Source organism: Electrophorus electricus, chromosome 4 (assembly GCF_013358815.1).
Source record: "Electrophorus electricus isolate fEleEle1 chromosome 4, fEleEle1.pri, whole genome shotgun sequence".
Classification (NCBI taxonomy): domain Eukaryota; kingdom Metazoa; phylum Chordata; class Actinopteri; order Gymnotiformes; family Gymnotidae; genus Electrophorus; species Electrophorus electricus.
The window spans coordinates 26,990,719-27,011,600 of NC_049538.1; the positions used below are offsets into that span (position 1 = coordinate 26,990,719).

The 20,882-nt window shown below is 37.9% G+C and overlaps 2 protein-coding genes across 3 annotated transcripts in view; one reads left to right on the top strand and one right to left on the bottom strand.

Annotated features, from left to right (window-relative positions):
* Positions 1-779: 779 nt before the first annotated feature.
* On the bottom strand, positions 780-12,870 carry pnp6 (purine nucleoside phosphorylase 6). Of its 2 annotated transcripts, XR_003410221.2 has the most exons (7): positions 12,643-12,870; positions 10,220-10,389; positions 9,597-9,700; positions 5,465-5,640; positions 4,885-5,075; positions 4,093-4,347; positions 780-1,693 (listed from the first exon to the last, which is right to left on the bottom strand). XR_003410221.2 is itself a non-coding variant. In XM_027003930.2 (6 exons), the coding sequence occupies exons 1-6, from the start codon at positions 12,663-12,665 to the stop codon at positions 4,151-4,153; spliced, it is 861 nt and encodes a 286-aa protein (XP_026859731.2). In that variant the 5' UTR covers positions 12,666-12,870; the 3' UTR covers positions 2,842-4,150. The 2 variants fall into 2 exon arrangements, 1 of the variants encoding a protein (XP_026859731.2); XM_027003930.2 differs by lacking the exon at positions 780-1,693 and having other exon boundaries at positions 2,842-4,347.
* Positions 12,871-20,216: 7,346 nt separating this feature from the next.
* hydin (HYDIN axonemal central pair apparatus protein) overlaps positions 20,217-20,882 on the top strand; it is a 64,920-nt gene continuing 64,254 nt past the window's right edge. Inside the window, exons 1-2 of the mRNA XM_035525645.1 lie at positions 20,217-20,231; positions 20,675-20,839. Of these exons, the coding sequence (XP_035381538.1) occupies positions 20,705-20,839 (135 nt within the window). The 5' untranslated portion in view covers positions 20,217-20,231; positions 20,675-20,704. The remainder of the gene's footprint in view (positions 20,232-20,674; positions 20,840-20,882) is intronic.

A 20,882-nucleotide genomic window follows, 5' to 3' on the forward strand; every position in this document is an offset into this window, starting at 1 on the left:
GCACTAAGAATTGGATGTTCTTAATGTTACAACTATATCCTCCAAGCTGTATCCTCCCCGTATCCTTTAAGCAGGCTTGCACTGAGTGGCATCCTCTGAGATAGACCACAACAGACCTGGAGATCAGACCTAGATATCAGACCCAGAGACTTTAATTCAGACAGCCACAGTATCTTATTTTCTCCACCAACCTCAGGCAGAGGGTGAGAGAAAGAAAAAGGGAGATCTCAGTAGAAGAATGAGAAGGAAAAGAGAAAAGAAGGAGCTATAAGTATGGACAACCATGCATATGTCACAGTGGAGGGGTGTCAGTGTCTCAACCACATCTCCCTTGGAGGCAACTCTTATTTTAAAATGAAAATCCATCTCTCTTTGCCTCTTCAATAAACACTGAGTGAATTGCATGTTGACAAAAGCGGCTGTGGAAATAGGCTGAGACGTCTATGCTGAACAAAGACTGTACACGCGGCTCTGCTCACCCGTCAGCAGGCACCCTGCTGATGCCGAACCGAAAACCAGGCGGCAGGCCTGCCAGATGCGATATTGACTGCCTGCCCCTCACATACTACCTTGCTGTCACATTCAGAGCACACTGAGTGACGCTTTTGTCCTGTAGATCATATCAGATAACCTGGGGCATAACTACTCTTCCTGTCTGCGCACTGAGTTGATAATAGCCGTTGATCTTAAAAGGCTGCCCAGTAGCACACTATTTCAATGAAGGAAATTCTTGCAAAACCTTTGAACTGATAGTAAGCAGAAATTCAAACTCCTGTGCTATCACCAGTCACAAATGTTTCATTTATAACAAACCCAGCTGTATGTATTTTGAGATATTTGCAATACGCTTGTTAAAGTATATGCATTATCGCACTATATTATCTTACTGCACTTGATTACATCCACATTAGAATGCAAGAGCAGAACTTTTTCATCTTTTTCAACTCATTCAGCTACAGTGCGGGACACTGTACTTAACTTGTAGTCACATCACATACACAGCATGGATTCATCTACCTCACATTATGTTATTACAGTAATTGTGTTCTTACCAATCAGGTAATGACAAAAAAAGAAATTCTTCAGAGTGGCTGCAGGAACAGACCAAAGTACTACTGGGTCAATTCTCTGCAGTTAAAATAATCCATAATCCATAATGCATACTTAAATGGTGTGCTGGACAGTTTAAACCTGGTAATATAGGAAAAAGTTCCTTCCATTCTCATCTGGCTCTAGCCATTGAACGGTGCCCTTGACCAAGACCCACAGTAAAGTCATTATTTATAACTATACCTTAGAGACCACTAGGGTTATTCCTTTGAGATTCTCAATACTGCTGCCAATTTTGACCCTCATTTGTTCTCTCTGGTTGTATGTGGACACAAGTGGGTCGGTATGTGCGCTCGAAGCCATTCACCATGCGTGTGAAACCTGCACAAATGACGGGCATAGATCCCAGCTGCAGTTAGAGTCAGTGATCTGTAGGTCTTCTCATGCCAACCAAGGGCTTCTTGGTTCAGTGCCGCAACAGACCAAAGCAATGTGCTCTGGGACAGTTCTGTTCAGAGTACGCTGACAGTCTGATGCGTACTTTGCTCCCTGCAGAGGTTCTGGGTCCCATTGGCCATAGGGGTGCAGCTGTGAGTTTGCTCAAATTAATCAGCATGATGATGAAAACCAGTGAAAAGCAAACCTGTGACAAAGGGGGAAAAGGAACAAGACTGTCTGAGACTATTAGCAGACCTCTACTTTTACATCAGTGAGAGGTGCAAACCTAAGAGCTTGACTGCAGTTATATCAAAGTGGATGTAATGAAGTGTCCGCCGCTCATTCTTCTCTACCATCCCACTCCGTATAGTTTAGTAGGTGTCAGTGGGAAAACACCCCTGAGAACAACACAGTCAACAGCATTATTTTGTCTAACCCCTGTATAACATAGAGAACATACAAACATATAAAATCATTACGTCAGACGGTGTCGACTGCAAAAACCTTTTATGTTACTGTTAATGCTCCATCTGCCCAGTGGCAGTTAATACAAATAAGCAATCCAAACAAAGTGCTGAACATGGCATTTAGTTTGGAAACTACTAATGCAGTTTTGTACAATATATGTGATTCAGGTCTGTTTCAGGGCCATCTTGTTAAAGGTTTTAAGAATATAAATTTTGTTATGAGAAATGTATTTGAGCTATCGTGGAAACACAATTTTGGAAGCAATATTCATCTTTTCCTCTTGATTGTTTCATTTCCTGGCCTTCATCTGAACTACAATTACTGATTGCTCAGCAGTCAGCCATGAATTATATTCCCACACGTCCAAATGTAATCACATTTCATTGGGTTTTCCATTCACACTGTATATGTTTCTCTTCATGTATAATAGTGGGAAGAGTTTAGCCTCCTCCCTCGAGAAATCTCTACTGTAAATTTCACAGCTCTGCTTGTGGTGCAGGGCAGCAGAAGAGATCAATAATGCAGTGAACAGGGTTTAGGTGGGATGCCTTTTCATCCTTTTCATTCAGTAATGTTACTTATCTGTAACATGGGGTGAGTATGCAGAACATGTATACACACACACACTGGCAGATAATTATTAGCATTACTAGGGAATTAGTGGTAGACTGCTGATCATCACATATGATCCTTCAAAACAAGTGAGAAACACTTTTTTATCTTTGAAATCCATGTTAAGATGCACATGTCTGCATTTCTTTATGTGTGTGTGTGTGTGTGTGTACACACACACACACACATATATATATATATATATATATATATATATATATATAGAGAGAGAGAGAGAGAGAGAGAGAGAGAGAGAAATATTACACTGTATACTATATTATACTATATTTATTTATTTCAAGGTAATGTTTACCTTGCAGTACTCATTTGCACAAGACACAATATTCTTCAATTAATTACCAAAATACATAACTTTCTGTGTTGTGCATTTAAAAATTTTTTTTAGACAAATAAGCAAACTACTTGCTCACTATCATCAGCATTTTCTAGTGAAAACGTCAAACTGCCCTTTCAGTGTTAACAACCCAAATACTGAATTGTACAATAATTTTAATTGTTTATAGTGGCATTGAATAAGTCTGGCTTGATCTATCAACATATGTGCACTTTTAGATTCTTATCTCCCCCATTCCCCAGTGTTCTTGACTATTGGTAATTCATAATTTCACATATACATACTTCTAAAATGCCAAACATTAGTGCCTGAAAGTAGTTCATCCATAGATTACTTTGTAAATCTTGAGAACGGAATACAGTAAGGTAGGATATTATTATAATTTATGGTCATGTAGTAATTTGTGATCCAGTTTTCTCTACTGTACTGTTCCCAGAAGCATTCACATGATATCACATCCTTTAGGATATAATGTACAGTACAGGTGATTTTACATTTATTGGAGATAACTACTTCAATGAGTTTGATTTCATGGTTAATGAATAATTATATTATTGGTATAACTATGTGTTTCACTTCAGCATTAAAGGTGTACCAAAAAGAGGTCCCCTTGGTTGAGTACTTGTTCTAAGGCAAGAGAATAAGGAGGTAGTGTATCCGTACATAAAATAATTAAAGACATGTGTACGGTGCTGTACATGGCTTACTGTAGTTCTAAAGACACAGTTTGACACGGTGTCTATAGTACAGAGTAATCTGAATAAAATGAATCCTTTGTTGTTCTGTTTTGTTGATCGTATGTCTGCACACTATGCATGCAACCAAATTATTAAACTGATTTCCATAACACACATTGGTCTTTAACAGATGGTAACTTAAAGCTGGTCATTTCATTGTGCAGAGCCACTGGAAAACTGTCAATATCAGAGAGAGTAGTGTTTATCAGCAAAAATAAGTGACCTAAACGTAGTTGTTTTTCAAACACAGTGCTTACATAATCATAATTTTAGTGGAATCAATTCAGAAAGTTAAATCAGTGCCAGCTGGTGCAGACACAAATCAATGCCAGCTGGTACTGTAAACAAAAGATTACCATAGCACTTTCCAGTGCAGTATTGTCTATTAATCTGTCGTCAGTGCAATATTTCCTTGCAGTGTTCAACCCTTACATTCTGTGAAATACTCTTTCAGCTACATCTGGTTGCTGTTGCTCGGGCACAGAGAGCTCTACATCTTTTCCACCAGATGGCTGACCAAGCGCTGGAGGTCTTTGGTGCGCTTGCAGGTGGTGTCCAGTACCTCCTCGTGCATGGCACGCCTCTCACTGTCGTAGTCAGCCACTACCATGTTGGTGATGAGGGAGAGGCCAAGGACCCGCAGGCCGCAGTGTCGGGCAACCACCACCTCGGGCACCGTGCTCATCCCTGGAGTGCAGGCGCATATAGAGTGCAGGTACATGGAAGTTATGTACCACAGGGTTAGCAGATGAAAACCATGGCGAACATGGCCATTTTTTCCTCTTGATTATTAATGTGTACTGTAGGAGATCAAACTGTCATTTTGAATCTGAGCTTAACTGATTTGCTCTTCTGTGCTGTTGTGAGGACAGGATAACCAGAGAGCAAAGGATAGCACTCTACTGTTAGTACTGTGTTGCAAGTAGCAACATTACTGGATTAATTACATTTCATATGGTTTGTGATTTTTCAGCTATTTTTCCAAAATGTATCTGTGAAGGAGACTGATTTATGATTTAGACGTAGGAGTAGCTTCCCCAATATGGTCCATTCTAAATTTTTGTCTAAATTTCATTTGACAGAAAGTTCTTGACAATCTTAACACTACCAACCTATTTTCTAATCCATCTTAATGCAATTACCTGACTGAGAATCATGCTAGACAGTTATTTAGATATGCAGTGTGCCACTTTTCTACAGTGAATGTGTGGCATGTTAACTCACCCACAGCATCGGCCCCCAGTAACTGAAGCATTTTACATTCAGCTACAGTCTCGTAGGTGGGTCCAGTCAGCATGCAGTAGACTCCATGCTGAAAGAAGGAGGCACAGCCCTGCTTGTCGGCTGTCTGTATGGTCAGCTGCGCCAAGTCTTTATCATATGCATCTGACATGCAAGGAAAACGCACGCCAAACCTGCACAATTCACCACGATTGAGGCTTAGGGATCTATACCCATTAATTAGCACTTAGCAGTCTATATCCGGAAACATTAGTCTTACAGTGCATCATGCTCAAGAATCTGGAAAAGGGTTGGATACTTGCAGAGCAATATCAGAATAGCAGTGCTCTGTTAGCATTTGCATTTTGGAGATGATTAATGATGTCTCTAACTCATCAATGATGCAGCCCAACAATTCCAGTTGTAAATTATGAAGTGTTATATAGAAATAGGGAACACAGTGAATATGATTGCCTTGATGTGCACTATGGTAAGATGGAATAAAACCACTATGTACTGTAGTAATAGCAATATGAGCAATGCATCCTATTTCAGAATGCTTGAAAAACCAGCAGTATCTCACCTCTCGTCATTCTGACCACAGAGAGGATTTTGGCCTCCAAATCCAGGAAAGTTGATGTGGTCCTTGATCAGCATGATGTCTCCCACCTTAAAATCGGGGTTTATACCCCCAGCAGCATTTGTTACAATCAGAGTCTTCACTCCGAGGAGGAAGAACACACGCACTGGGTATGTTACCTTAGTGGGGAAAGGCAGAGAGACAGAGAGACACACAGAGAGAAACACAGACAGAGATTTAGATCAGAAAGAGGATACATATACAGCTATATATATATATATATATATATATATATATATATATATATATATATAATTTGACTTTTAAATAATTTAATTCATATTATTAATGCTGCATCATGACAGAAGCATATCTTAAGATGAAATACCCACAGAGTAGGTTTTAACTACAGATCATAGTTCAACAGTGTGAAAAGTTAAAGAGTGACATTATTGGATTGAGGTGTCCAAGGTTGTCAAAGGTTAATTATGTACTTTCTCTAGGTTATACAGAACTTCCTGATACTCCTGCTTCAGATGCTTGTGGGATGAATGGTTAAGTCTGAATAACTTTTGTGTCAGTCTTGAGGTTTATGATTGCCTGAAGTGTAAGTGTAAACTAGAGCATTATTGTCTCCATTTAGATCACTCAGAATAAACTGCCTAATCAGAATAAACTGCCTAATGTAAAAGTCTGAGCTGGATGCTTACTTGAGAAGCAAATCTCTCTTTATTTTTGTGATCTGAAGGAAACTTATTGTGAACATTCAACATCTGGCTACACCAGACTACGTTCTTGCAAGTGACCATTTATATATTGTGCCTGATTTTATTCCAGGGTTTAAAGTATGTAAATCCTGATGAAAATAATTTAATTCACATTAAATTATGTATTTCTATATGCACCCACCAAAGCCTCTTAATGGATTTTGTTATAAACATTATATTGACACCATTTCTTAGAGTGTATGTTTTACTTAAACCAAACATTATTTCTGCCCACCATTTAAAATACTAAACCAAAATACAAAAACCACTGAAAAAGAAAACAGTATATTGTCCATGCATCTCTTTTGTCTGTAGTACTAGGGTCTGGAAGGAAAAGGTTAAAGTTAATGCCACTGCCACAAAATGTGAAGCAATTTATATATCCTTAAGCAAGAAATCACAAAAGTATCTTACTAATCTTACTATTTACTATTGTTATTTGCCTAAGTATCTAACTTTGTTCAGAGGGCAATATAATTGGCACAGAAATAGATGGGCTGGTCAACTGAAACTCTGCCAGTGAATCTTTTCATGGTGCCTCTACCTCTGTTGGATTGTTTCACATTTTAGCTGGAGCCACTCCCTGCAGCCTTTCTTTTTTTAGAGCAATTAACTCCACACTACACACACAGATATTTTGTGGAGTATCTAGTTTAGGTGGAGCTCCTTGGCTGGACTCTGCCAAGGAAGGACCAGGAGATGACCCAGGACTTCTGTGGGGTGAAGGGTGCACAGGGGATGTAGGTTGTCATGGGTAGATGGGAACTCATTTACACATACCTTTAACCTGCCAAAGATCCACTCAGTGGCTACTGTTCCTAGTATTCCCTGGTACCTTTTTCCTCTTGTGGAGTAAGAGAACTGGCGATAACGGCCCTCCACCAGTCTTAGCCATCTCTGTCTTCAGCTCTGACCTTTTTTTTTAAGTGTGTCTTGAAAAGGTTGACCTGAAAAATCTTTTGAAGGCACTACAAGTGCTTATGTTCTGTGTGATATCTTCCCATTTTCTTCTCTTCGCATCATTTGCTCCAATTTTGGGAGAAGTGTATTTCTTTGGTTATGTTCAGTTTTTCAGTTTCTACATTTGGTTGAGTTCTTCTCATGGCAAAACACAAAAAATTCCACTTGCACTGCTCATTTGCTATGCTTCTGGTTTGAAGCAGGAAAGGTTCATTTGTGTACTTAGTATTAGGCTTGATATGCAATAGGTGGGAATTGCAAATGTGATGTTTTTCATGCTTTATAACAAATATTCATTTAAATTCTTATTTATTGATTTCATAATAATTATTTTCATAATAATACTTTTGTGTTATAATAATGAGAAAATGTTGGTCAGTTGGTGGTGCTTTTCCTGCAGAGACAAACCAACAAAGAACTACTTTGAACTACAACAAAGAAAACACATTCAGAATTTTGGGAGCTTTTTGGCAAACACTTGCAAAACTGGCAAAGTTATGTCATTCTTAAAATTGTTTTGGGAAACCAACCTCTGAGAGTTATAATGGATTTTTTAAGACTGAGAAAGCTGTGTAAGGTCTTAGTACTGGTCCTGGTCTTAAATTAGCTCACAGCAGAAATTATGATCTCAGTTCAGATACCCTCCAAGTGAAGGATTTATGTATTTCCATCACCAATATTAAAAGTTTATCTCGTGAACTCTGGCCCTGATATTTAGAGTCCCATGCTTCTGAGAAGATGATGCAAAAAACCTTTTGGTATAGTGCACCATAACTTTGCCATTTGAATTCACTCATGTTCATATTTTGATCTTCAGTCCACACCTGTTTGAAAGTTTCCAATGGACTAATACTGACATTTTGTCTTCCATTTTGTATAGCCTTAATAACTGTAGTAGACATATTCCTGGCAGCACATCCCCAGAGGTCTGTTATCCCACACTAAGACCTAGTCTCTGTTTGATCTGTCATTACTGCTTGCATATGCTTGGTTATTTATGGCTTGCGCTGTGATTGTTTAATGGTGCTATTCTTGCTCATCAGAGTCACTCTCCAATTTCATGTGTTTCTTTGTTCATTCTGTCATTAAATTCTTGTATATTATGTATCTAACATTTATATTGTCTATTTTGGACAGCATGAACAACATGTCCAAGAGGACCCTGATTTTACAAGCACATGAGTTAATTGTAAGCCAGCAGCTGCAGTAACAACTCCAATAACTGTCACAAGTGAGCCAACATTCCTCTGATGTAACTGATTCTGACCAGCCTGGTTCTTTGAGGGGAGGTACATTTTAGTATAACCTGTGAAAAGCAGTCAGCACTCCCTAAGTTTGATCAGTTGTTTGGTGCCTATATTAGTTTCCCATTGTACTATTTCCTGTATTTATCATGTCACTGCTTACATGATAGCCAGGATATGACAAAGGGTTAAGAGTTTGCTACCATCACCTGGGATCAACAAAATAAAGAGATATGGTACTATGAACTTTTGACCTGAAAATGGCAGGAATGCAAGATAACAATGGTCAAGTTTAGGCAAGGCAACTGATCATCTCTAGATTTTTTTACTGAAAGCATAGCTCAATATTAGTCAACAATACCAGCCTGAGCTCATATTGATAAAATGTTGGTCTCACAAAGTGAGATAAAAGTAGCAGAAGGCACTGGTACTGCAGAAGGTCAGACTATCACCATGCAGACTATTGAGAATGCTTTTACACAAGTATCAATTATTTCAGATTAGGTCAGCTATTAAGTTTAACTTGAATTGCATTGGGGTACTAATTGCACAAATGTTTCAGGAATGGTCAAATTTCATGTGGCAGGCAGCTTGATTGATCTACATCTGGCTACATCTGACCCTCTGATGTCTGGTTCTGGAGAGATAAAGAAGAAGTAAGGAAGTTTGGGCCTAACATTCAGATGGAGATGGCAATTTTGAGGCACAAGACCCAAGCTGATCACTGCTGCAGAGAGGCCCACATTATCAGCCTTTGGTCCCAATGAAATTAATCTTTTCTTTCAGCCTAAGAAGATAAGTCCCTGGTTTACTGATCCCTTTAAGATCCTCAGAAGGATAAACTTGGTGACCTACAGTCTTGAGCTACATCCCCCTATGCTACATTTCACCTTATAAGCCTTAAAATAACTTGAAATGACTTTTTTGTGAAGAAATCTTAAATAATCTTCAAAGCACTCTATGCATTATCACTACTTTTGTTGTTGTTGTTGTTCTGGCTGTTGTTGTTCTACTTGCCAATAAAATTGTACTCAATTAAGACTTATTTACTTTGCAAGCTCTGTGCTATTTCTGGTGCCCAGATAGGATGATAGCATAATGGGGAATGCATGCAAATGCCCTCTGTGTACAGCTTTGCTTACTGTGAATGAAGATGATACTCACTATGGCAGTGTTATAACCCTCATAGCAGTGAAACCGGCCTTGCATACAGACACACTGCTTTCCTTTCAGCTCCCCAAAGACCAGATGACCTGCATGCCCTTCCACTGCAGAGATGCAGAGAGAGAGAGAATGAGAGAGAGAATGAGAGAGAGAGAGAGAGAGAGAGAGAGAGAGAGAGAGAGAGAGAGAGAGAGAGAGAGAGAAATATGGTGTGGGGGGTTCATTAATGTTTCCATATGCAAGCAGTTATTGAGCACACAGTCACTCATGTTTGGCTGCCACCTGTTCTGGTGCAGCAGTGCAATGTTAAGTTTCCTTTCAGCAAATGTGTTGACATAGCAAACAGGGGTTGCAAAGCTGAAATAATGGTCATATGCTCTTAGACTCTGTTTTAACAAGTTAACTTGGTACGAAAAATTTGATTTGACTTTATAAGTGATTATTATATTAACAAACAGTCAAACAAAATTACACTTATTCCTTAAAAAACTCTCTCTACATCAGAAAGCTGTGGAACAGAAACAACAGCAAATTACAAACTGAGGCAATTTATAATTAAAAAACCAAATGATCTACTAATCAGCTAACCTGAGATCACAAATTGTCAACTCACTAACACCTACCTGTACTTTTAGGGAAATTTGGGATGTCTTCATAAGGAATCACAGTCTTTTTGTCCAGCAAGTCGGCCAGTCCTCCTAGGCCTGAGCCACAGATGATGGCCACTTTGGGTCGGATATCTGTCTGACCCAACAGCCAGTCGGCTGTGTGTCTGTAATCTTCATAATTATAGCTAAAGGCAGAAAAAGTCACAATCTCCATTAATAATGCTGATGCAGTCTGTAGTTTTAGTATGATAAGTCCACTACTTTTTGTGAGAAGTTCATGGTCTAGGCAAAGTTTTAGTCTGGTCACACACAGAGTGGCTGTTAAGGTTAAATACTCCCTGCAGAAAATGAAATGGCACTATAATAACCATTAGTTTTCACCTGTAGGTCACTGGCTGGTGGAAAAGAAGCACATAATGTAGCTGTCAGTAACGTATGGTTCCACCCCCTTCACCCAACCTCAGCCCCCCCCCCCCCCCCAACTCACACAATGCTACAGTGAATGAAGAACAGAATATGAAGAACAGAACATTTCAAATACAGATAAATTAACCAGCCCGGAACACTGAAAAACTACATCTGCTACAGCTTATTAAGAATATTCTATTCTATTGTTTTTGATAGTTTATGTGTAGAGGTGTTTTATGCAATGTGTAAATTTCCTGTTGTAACTATGTATAAAGGTAATTTGTGAAGTGTGAAAATGTGTTGATGTTATGTTTAAGATGTGTGTAAAGGTATTCTGTGTAGTGTGTACATTTGTGTGAGATGCTGTTGTGGGGCACAGGACAGTAAAGACTGTATCATATGGTATCATATTGTATCATCTTATCTCATATTCTATTGTAGTCTATTTTATTCTATTGTATTGTCATGTCTAACAACATTAAACATATATTTCTACTATGCCACTTTCCATTTTGAAGATCACCACTAAACAATTACAGTAATAAATTATTGTAGTTCTCAGCTCTGTTTATAAGTGACCATAGCCATGCAAAAAGAACACTGTGGACATGTGACTAAACTACATAAAGGCACATGACTTGGTTTAGTGATTTACTCGTGGTAATGCTTTGACTATTACTCCTAAAGACTAGACTAAATTAACTTCAATTCGTTTGGATAAATAGTTATTATTATTATTATTATTATTATTATTATTATTATTATTATTATTACAATGTGTATTATTATTGGCTCTTTTATACCAATAGCTAATTATTATTATTGTAATTAAAATGTTAAAGCTGGTTTTAGCACGTATCCCCATTGGCAGTAAATAAAAGTAGTGTAACGTAGTAGACAAAACAATTCAAAGCGATAAAATGTGTACCTTTGATTTTGTGCTCATAATTGCTGGTCCTTAGAAATCATAAAACGTTAATCATCATAAGCGTTTATCTCCGACTGACTTTTCACAGGATGGTTTAAATATATCTTGGACCTGGTGGAACCTAAACCGGAAGCTAAATAGACAAGTGGAACTATAAAATCTCGTTTAACTGTACAGATTGACACGCACTTTTGTTTGCGAATTGTTTTTGTAAACACCGCAAGAGGCGACGTGAAATGGAGGCCGTAGGCCGGGGGGAGAGAGCGTCTGTGCGTCGATTGCCGCTGTCCGTGGTTCTGCAAGGCACTGCGGGGTCAGCGCTTTACTTTCAGGAAGGGTTCCGCCAGGTAGAGCTTAAAACGACGCAACTCAGGAAAGCTCGGCGATGTATATACACGACAGAGCATCTTTTGTGAGTATTTCTAGCTGCAGTCGCGGCCATTTCAGCTTTGCAAAAGCTCGAATACGGAACAGCCACGGAGGAGGAATCCCCTGCACAAATTTTTAATTGAACATGGCGTTTAGTCAGCATAGCGTCTGTCGCTTTAAGACGTGCCCTAGACTTGTTGGTAGCTATTTATAAAGCGGGTTAGGGCTACTTGGTTATGCTTATTCACGGTAATCGCATATCTAGTTTAAGAAGAGCGTAATTATGCGGAATTCGTTGCAATAATTATAGTCTGTCTAATAGCCTATTTGTATTTTTGTTTTGTACGAAACGCTAGTACATTAGGTTACATAACATTACTTACATTCATAATGGTACTGATAAGCAATGACGTATCAGGCACCAAAAATATTTCGCTAATAGAGAAATCAAACTATAATTAAAGCCAGTGAAAGAAAACCGATACTGCCTGGTTGCTTGCATTTTCATCGTTACTTGGTGTCAACCACGTCCACGGTCACAGCAAAGCAGCGAGAACCGGTGTCCACTAACAGATGTTTTAGTTAAGTTGTCGAAGCATTTAGGTTAGCATCTTTCATAGCGTGTTCTTTCGGTCATTTTATGTTTTTTCCCCTATGTGTAAATAATATGATAGCACTAACTGTTTAATATAAGTGAATTGTAACTGATATATATTCGGTTCTCACATCTTACCTGTACCTGCTGGATGCTGACATGTCCGCAACGGCTGTCAATCGACAGAATGGGGGAAATTGTTAGTTACAGAAAAGCCTTAAGATTTAGGCTCTACGTAGCGCAAGCTCATTCGCTACATACATTACTAATAACCAGACAACGCATATATACGCGATATTCCTGCTCGACGAGTGGCGAAACAGAGGAGGAGCTGTTGAACTCATAAATTCTTTGAAAAGACTCACTGAACTCATACACGGACCGGCCGCTTACTCAGCCACAACCCACAAGCAGAACTCAGAGGCCTGTCAGACAGCCCTGAATAGTTTAGCAGGGCCTCGCTGGTACTGTGGCAACACCGTCACCACAGGATATCCGAAGGATTAAACTGACAAGCCCGATTAAGTGAAAAAGAGTGAAAATGAATGGCGGATATTACGATTTATGTAAACAATATAATTGTTATGTTACACATACAGACTCTCTCTCTCTCTCTCTCTCTCTCTCTCTCTCTCTCTCTCTCTCTCTCTCACACACACACACACACACACACACACACACACACACACACACACACACACACACACACAGATATATATTGTTCCCTAATATGCCAGTTATAATTGATCCTGTCATTCTTTAAAGGAGAGGCACTTGTCAGCAGCATTGTTGTGAGCCATAAAACGCAGCAGTAACCCATATATAACCTTTATTTGTACTATTAAATGAATCAACACACAACAGCTCATTAAATAGTTTCAGGAAGGACCGTCACAACTTTAGTTTGTAAAGAAGATTAAAAAAGACTGATATCAGTTTTTTTGTTGTTGTTGTTGTTGAATACTTGCATTCTCTCTAGTAAATGTCACTAAGCATTTCCCTTGTATAAAAAGCTAATGTTTAATTATCCAGAGGATAAATACAATAATAAAAAAGATTGTATTGCAATGGTTTTGGTTCAACTATAGAAACATTTTGCAAGTACTATATCCCTTTTAGTCAGTCCATTTATTATACCAAAAATGTAAGACAAAACATTTAGACTTAAGTATTCAGACTTTAGGTTTTATGCTTTGATTTTTTAAATATCATGGCTAAACTGATTTTCTAGTCACCAGTTATTTTGATCAATGTGCTATATAATACATTTCTTTCTCAATCCTATATCTGCCGAATCACCAGCCTTTCCTGAAAATACCACATTTTAGCTGAAAAAACAGGAAACTGTTATCACTTCTGTAGCACTTCATGCAGCTTGCAGTGTTTACACAACCACTCCTTATATGCTACAATGTTCATTTTGCAGGCAGAAATGTATATACTATAAAATATGACTTGTTTACCTCTTACCATGTATTTTTACCGCTAATGTTAATTAAATTGTATTGTGTTCTTGCCCTGTGCCTTGTGTATTTATTCCATAGTTGTCAGTAATATCCTTGCACTCATCTCTGCCAGCATTGTACTCCGTTGTGCACAATGCCAAAATTCATGTACCAGACAAGTAGTGGAGAATAAAGTTATCCTGATTCAGATTTACCATCACGATATTTAAAATAATGTGCTAAACATTATTATTGGAGCTCTCCAACATGACAATCTTTCTTGGCTAAATCGTATAAAAACATTTAGGATGCACAAGGCTTTTTAGGTACAAGCACTAATAAAGAACCTCCATGACAGGCTTTTTAGGTACAAGCACTAATAAAAAACCTCCATGGCAGTAGGAGTAGTCATTGATGTCTTCAAGTAATTGCCAAATTAATAGGCATTATCTATGTATGTATTGTAACAGTGAAAGTGATGCTTTAAAATGCTTGGATGATGTGCTCATTTGTCCCATAGTCATTTATTAATGAGTAATGCAGCTACAGTTGCTCTTGGACAAGTTTTGGAAAGGTTATAGATCTTCAGGTTATGGATCCATGCAGTATTTCTCTATCTGTCTACTGTCCACATTCAAAGGGTCCTGGATAAGACTTTTTGTAAAGGTAAAAATGTTGGGTTTTCTTAAAGCACAGTAAACTGTTGAAAGGATTTAAACGTTCTATTGTTGAAATACAAAACAACAACAAAAACAGACTTAGAATGGTATACTAATATACTGTCTATACATGAAAGACCAAGTAGGTGCTATCTTGTGCCAAAACACAAGCATGTATAAATTAGCAGCAAGTATAAATTATGTAGTTCAGATTAACTTATTCTTTGATAATTAGAACAACTAATTTGTTAATAAAGTTACTGTTCGAATATAAATGATGTGATATTGTGCTGTGTGCTCTTTTTGTGCAGTGTCATCCTTTGACAACAGGCAAGAAGGAATTGAGAGGGTGAATAGGCAAAGTTACAGAATTACATAATTAATTTATTTGGGACATAACTCACTTAATGCATGCTAATTAAATTGCGTAGTTGGGCAAGTGAAAAACAGACAGGCTTCGAACAAGGTTCATTTAGCTAAGTCCCTATTGTCGTCATCATCATCATCATCATCATCATCATCATCATCATCATCGTCATTATAATCATCAAGAAACAGCAGCAACAACAACGTCAATAGATGATTTTGATTTGAAGTGGGTAGATTAGATTCACTGAGTTCATATATCAAGACAGGCTTATGTGGGTAATCCATATAAATTTACGATTTTATTATATTTTCAAATGATTGAAAGATAAGACAAGATAAGATAAGATAAGATAAGATAAGATAAGATAAGATAAGATAAGATAAGATAAGATAAGACTTTATCCAGAAGGAAATTGCAGCATCACAGTAACATACATATTGCACAAGAACAAGGATAGTCAAGAACAGGGATAAAGATAGTCTAAAATAGAAAGTGTGTTGGTTACAGAAATACTCACTAGAAATAAAATTATAAGTGCAAGATGTTTCTATAAACATATTTGAGGTATATAAATAATATTTCCATGAGCAGCATCAGCAGGTATTGCACTACTACAGGTATGAGGTAGTAGACTGTCAGAAGATTTAGATCTAAGATCTAAAGTGCAAAATGAAAGTGGTGTTACAACAATAAGTAACAGGGCACAGTGCATACCAGTGTGTATTAATATACTCTAAACAGATTTGTATAGTGTAGCTCAGCACAATTCAAAAAGCAGTAGATCATAAGAGTCCCTGCAGAAAGGAAATTGTATAGTCTTATTGCAGTGAGGAGGAAAGATCTAACCCATCAAATACACTATTAAACTGGAACCAACAGAACAGAACAGACTGTTAAACTAGAACTAACGAACATGTTTGGTACATGAAAACAGGAAACAACATCAGAGCCAACTCGGACTCCACAAGGAACCTTAAGACAACCATATAAGAGGTGGCTAATGAGTCTACAATTAAAAAAATAATAATAAAATGGAGGGGAAGTTGGGCTAAGCTGGTAGTCAGCAGGATGGTGAAACAGAGCAGGGGCAGGAGGTACAGCTAAGGGTGTGACATAAACAGACATCAACCTAAATGAACAATCTATTGTAACTACCACACCATGAGAAATCTCACAAATCTTGTAGTTTTTTTTTTTTTTTTTGTAAATTAGCAGAAGCAAAATCTATCAGATGTTTACATAATGATAATTAATTCAAGAAGATCTACTATGGAGCTAGCCAGAACTCTGGGGGACATTCCAAAATAAATACAGGGGATAATTTCAGTATAGCTTAAGAAGACAGTTATTACAGTTATTACAGTGATTCAAGGTCTCTGCAACCTCCCAGACTCACCCAATGTGCCATTGAGGCTGATTTGAAAACTATTTACTGTCTCATTACTGGTTATAAACCATGGATAAACATAGTTCTGACCTAGACAAGAAATTAATACAAATAAAGACACAAAGAAAAACAAATGGGACAAAGTCTTCGCGGCAGCAGCCTCCATTTGGCGGTGGTAGCATCCACGTGACCTGCTGTGCTTTTCTGTTGCATTTGTTGTATGTTTTGGTTTCATGCCACAACCCAGCCAGGTGGTACATGTTGAGTCCCATTTTCCATGTCATCTGTGTGTTGTTCTTATGTAGTCCCTTGATAAGGCCTTTATGTTCGTATTGGCTGGATGTTGCTTATTAACATTATAGTGGCTTTCTTTATTTTCTTTTTTGTGCATGCTCACGTTCTTTCATTTCATCAAAACCCTTCAGTTGGAGACTCGCTTTTGCTTCTTTCCTTATGGAATATTCTTCACCCCTGTCAAGAAGCATCTTTAATCAACTTATTATTATAGGATAGGACTCTCAAACTTATTGAGAGTCTGCCCTATACATGACTCAAGACATGGCAATTTTCTAACAGGTTGAGTTAAAGAGCCTACATGCCTTTCAGGAAAACTGTCATATGTCAACAATCTTAGGGATGTTGAGGTGCATCTCCAAGGTCATGTCAGGAAACAAAACTGGTATATTCAATTAGTTTAAAAATATTTAGTCTTGTTTTACAGCATATTTGTGCAAAGGGCTTTGATTGGGGGTAAGATATATGCAGACCTTGAGTTTTATTATTAGCCTGAGTGGTTGCCCCCAAATGGCATCATTTGATGTTTCATTGGTTTTCTTGGTCCTATAACAATGTTATGATTTAACTACTCAAAAGGTGTAAATAACCAAATAAACAGTTACACATGGCCATGCGGTGGTCTGTCATCAAAAGGTATACCTCTGATATCAGTAGTTTATTGGCAGGTTCAGAATATCTGGGATATCTGTCTATTTTTTGAAAAACATAAAGGCACTGCTATTAGGCACCTAATTTTACAGTATAGTAGAGCATGCCAATATCAACAAGGCTGATATAATTAGAGCATAGGTAATATCAGAGAAGGGTTGTTAAGAATTAACCTTAGCCAAAAACTCCCCACAAGGCTTGGTGGAGTGAAACAGAAGGCATGCTCCTCTCTTAGCCTTACTCTATTTTTGCATTTCCTCAGAGACACTACCTATTGCAGCATCCACTCTTTGGGTTTCTCATTGTACTATGTTGAGCCAATGCCTCTAACTACCACAGACACAATCGATTTTCTGTTCAGACTTCAGAACACATCAAAATGCTGCACAAACCTTTGCTCCTTTATGCGAATCTTTAAAAAGGTAAAGGTTCATAACTGGTTCATAACATGGTCATGAGCAGTGTGTGTTTCCACATTCAGACACTAAAACTACTCAGACCACTCAGAATTATACTTCAGAATTCTGTTAAATAAGAATATTTTGCATTCTTATTATCAGGAGATGGGACTGTTACTGTGTACTGTTACTGTGTACTGTACCATATGGGACCTACATGGTCTAGCACAAATGGTAAAACTACATTGCTTATACCACATAGGACTGCAGTTTCCTACACATGGATTAAGACTTGTCTTTGACTAAATTACAGCACCAGTGTTGAATTACCACTTGAAATTCCTTTTATCTTCTATTTATCTTCTAATTAATCTGGGTTTGGGAAACTTTGTGTCTTTCTTATGTGTACTCTCATGCCTTTGTGTCACGTTGGTAACCTTTTTACCAAGACTTACCAGTAAGTCCCATTTTTCTGGACGCACTTGTGCTTATTTTGTGGTAGCCTCTTTGCAGAATCTTTGAACCGTTGTCTCTCTTCTGCAGCTGCTCATTAAAGTGCAGATATCCTGCCTCACCTGCTCAGCTGTATGATAAAGTTCACTTTTCCACAAATCACAATACCCATCAGTAATTGTAAGCCTGAAATATATACATTCTTAAAACAATTGCTCCAACTGTTCTTTCAATTTATATGTAATCATGTTCACTATTTGTGAACTGACGCTGTGGACAAATTCAGGGGACTGAATTAATTGTAATCACGTCAATTTACAACAAGATTGTGTGAGTGATGTAAGAGCACGTAAGTACAAGATCTTGTTTGTGAAATGGCACCAAATATTTATTATTATATAGTTCAATACAAAAGTTGGAAAAGATACTTTCAAAATGAACATATTACTTTCTATTAAATCTATATGTTACAATATTACTTTCTGTGCCAAACAAAGCATTATTTTGAGTTTATTTAACAATTTTACAACAAACATGACATACATTCTTAGGAAAGGTGTCCAGTACCAGCTTCTGAAATGAACACATTACTGAGTAACTGTGATAATTTTACCCAATCTTTAAAAGTAAGGCATCTTATTACCTTAAAATTTGTAAAGATCTTATGAAACTATTATTATAAAGTACATACAACAGTGAAAATTGTCTTATCATTTATTCAAGTGCAGGCTTGGGCAAGGCAAAAACACCACCAGATGAATGAATGAAGGCTGAATGCAGAGGATTATGTAGAAATGTCTCTAATATTCATAACCTTGAACCTGGGTCAGTGCTGTGATGGAGTATCATTAACAGACTGCTCAGGAGTACAGAGAGGAAGTAACAACTTACAGTGGAGCTTATCTATTAGGCTGAGAGAACATTTTAAGGATTCTGCAGCTTGCCAGTGGTGAGGAATGGGCTATAGTATACTGAAAGCATAGAAGGTACATAGCTACAGAGCTGTGGTAGGTAAATAAGCAATGCATACAGTGCAGCCTTAACAGTGCAAAACAAGGGTTTGCGCTTTTCCTGTGTTATTGTGCTTCTGGCTGCTCTAAAACATAGACCTAGAGCCCAAATCAGCAAATCAGAGCAAAAGATTAAATATCTAAAAATTCAGGGAAAAAAAGAAAAACAATTGAAACTAAAATGTTTATAATACGGCAGTTTAGAACATCGTCCTAGTCTTGTTTACTCGCCAGCAACACCATATCATCAGTCATTGGCATTTCAACTGAGGGCTTGTCTGTAGGATTAGGCTCCAAACCTGCAGACTCCTTTTCACTTTTACTAACAACCACACTTCTTTAACCAATAAAGGATCCTAAAGGGATCATATGACCCCAAAAAAACTTTCAGACACCAAGACCTTAACTGAATAGCTCTGCCAAGGGGAGCTAGCCTAGGAGAGCTGATTGCTTTCTCAAAAATATACTTTCTTTCCTGTTGCCTACCATTAGTAAAGTTAATCATAGTCTCGTGGAAGTGAATTCAATAGATATTTAACCATATTGTTTCCCCTGTGGGTTCTAGCAACACTAAAATCAGGGTTTGAGCCATGATTCTCTTATATTAGAAAATCTCTAGTTCGATTCCCAAAGAGTACCCCTTAAATATGTTAATAAGTATGCAAGTGCATAAGGATGTGTTATTTCACCTGTGACATTTGTATCATCAGAAACAGCACATGGTGTAGCTCCTGAATTATACATACATTAAGATGTGGAAATACTGAGCAGAATGGCCTTTTTAATGACTACAGTTTGACTATTCCCACTCGAAAGTCCAGTACTCGTCTGCAAATCAGACAGCCAGCCTTTGATCATGTGTTTGCGTTGCTATGGCAGAGACTTGGAGCTACACGCGCCTCGCCCATAACGTTGTCAATGGAAACATTGTTCCAATCGCAGCTTGGCATGCCACATCTGCACAAATCAGAGGGCCCGTTGTTGAACAGTGTACCGACCTGGCGTCATGGTAACCACCAAGCAAACAGTGTTGTTAGATGTGTGCACTTACTCGTTGCTCGTAAGTAACTTGCTGGGTAGCTAACATTTGACACCCATTATAGCGTACGTTTTGTTTGTGATGTGTACATGTACATATATGTAAAAATAAAAGCTAATACATTGTAGAATAAATGTAAATATTATCTATGGGCGAGTGCATCAACAAAAGACAGATAACTTATACCGTGTCCTGGGCAAAGAGTAACATGACATTAACTAGCTAGCTAGATAGCGACCAAGTTTGCTAATCTAGCCAGGATTTGCCTGCGTTTTTCTTTCCAAAAGAACACTAGCTAGTTTTCTACTATTATTTTCATGAACTAGCGTTTTATGCTACTTTTTTGATTAATTAGCAAGTTATCTTGCTAATTAAGGTTTTGCAAGTTATCTTGCTAATTAAGGTTTTGCAAGTTATCTTGCTAATTAAGGACACCTAACATTTGTCTGAAACTTTAACAACAGGGAAACAGGAGTGGTGCTTGCATTTTTATAATGCTAACCTCTAAGGTTCAAGCCTCCCAATCTACTCTCCAAAACCTGCCCTTGAAGATGCCAGACGGGTTTAAAACCACAGTAATAGCACCGAGAAACCCTAAGCTGGTAAAACGTGAGGATAAAGCCAAAAAGGTGAGCCCTTTTAAGTCAATACTACCAATTCCAAACAGACAGA

Excerpts from the sequence above, each read along its gene's own strand:
- pnp6 (XM_027003930.2), bottom strand. The coding sequence starts at position 12,665 with ATGTCAGCATCCAGCAGGTACAG. Across the intron at positions 5,076-5,464 it reads TGTGGTCAGAATGACGAGAG|GTTTGGCGTGCGTTTTCCTT; the intron begins GTGAGATACTGC and ends TGAATTGTGCAG. Across the intron at positions 4,348-4,884 it reads ACTGGGGGCCGATGCTGTGG|GGATGAGCACGGTGCCCGAG; the intron begins GTGAGTTAACAT and ends CCTGCACTCCAG.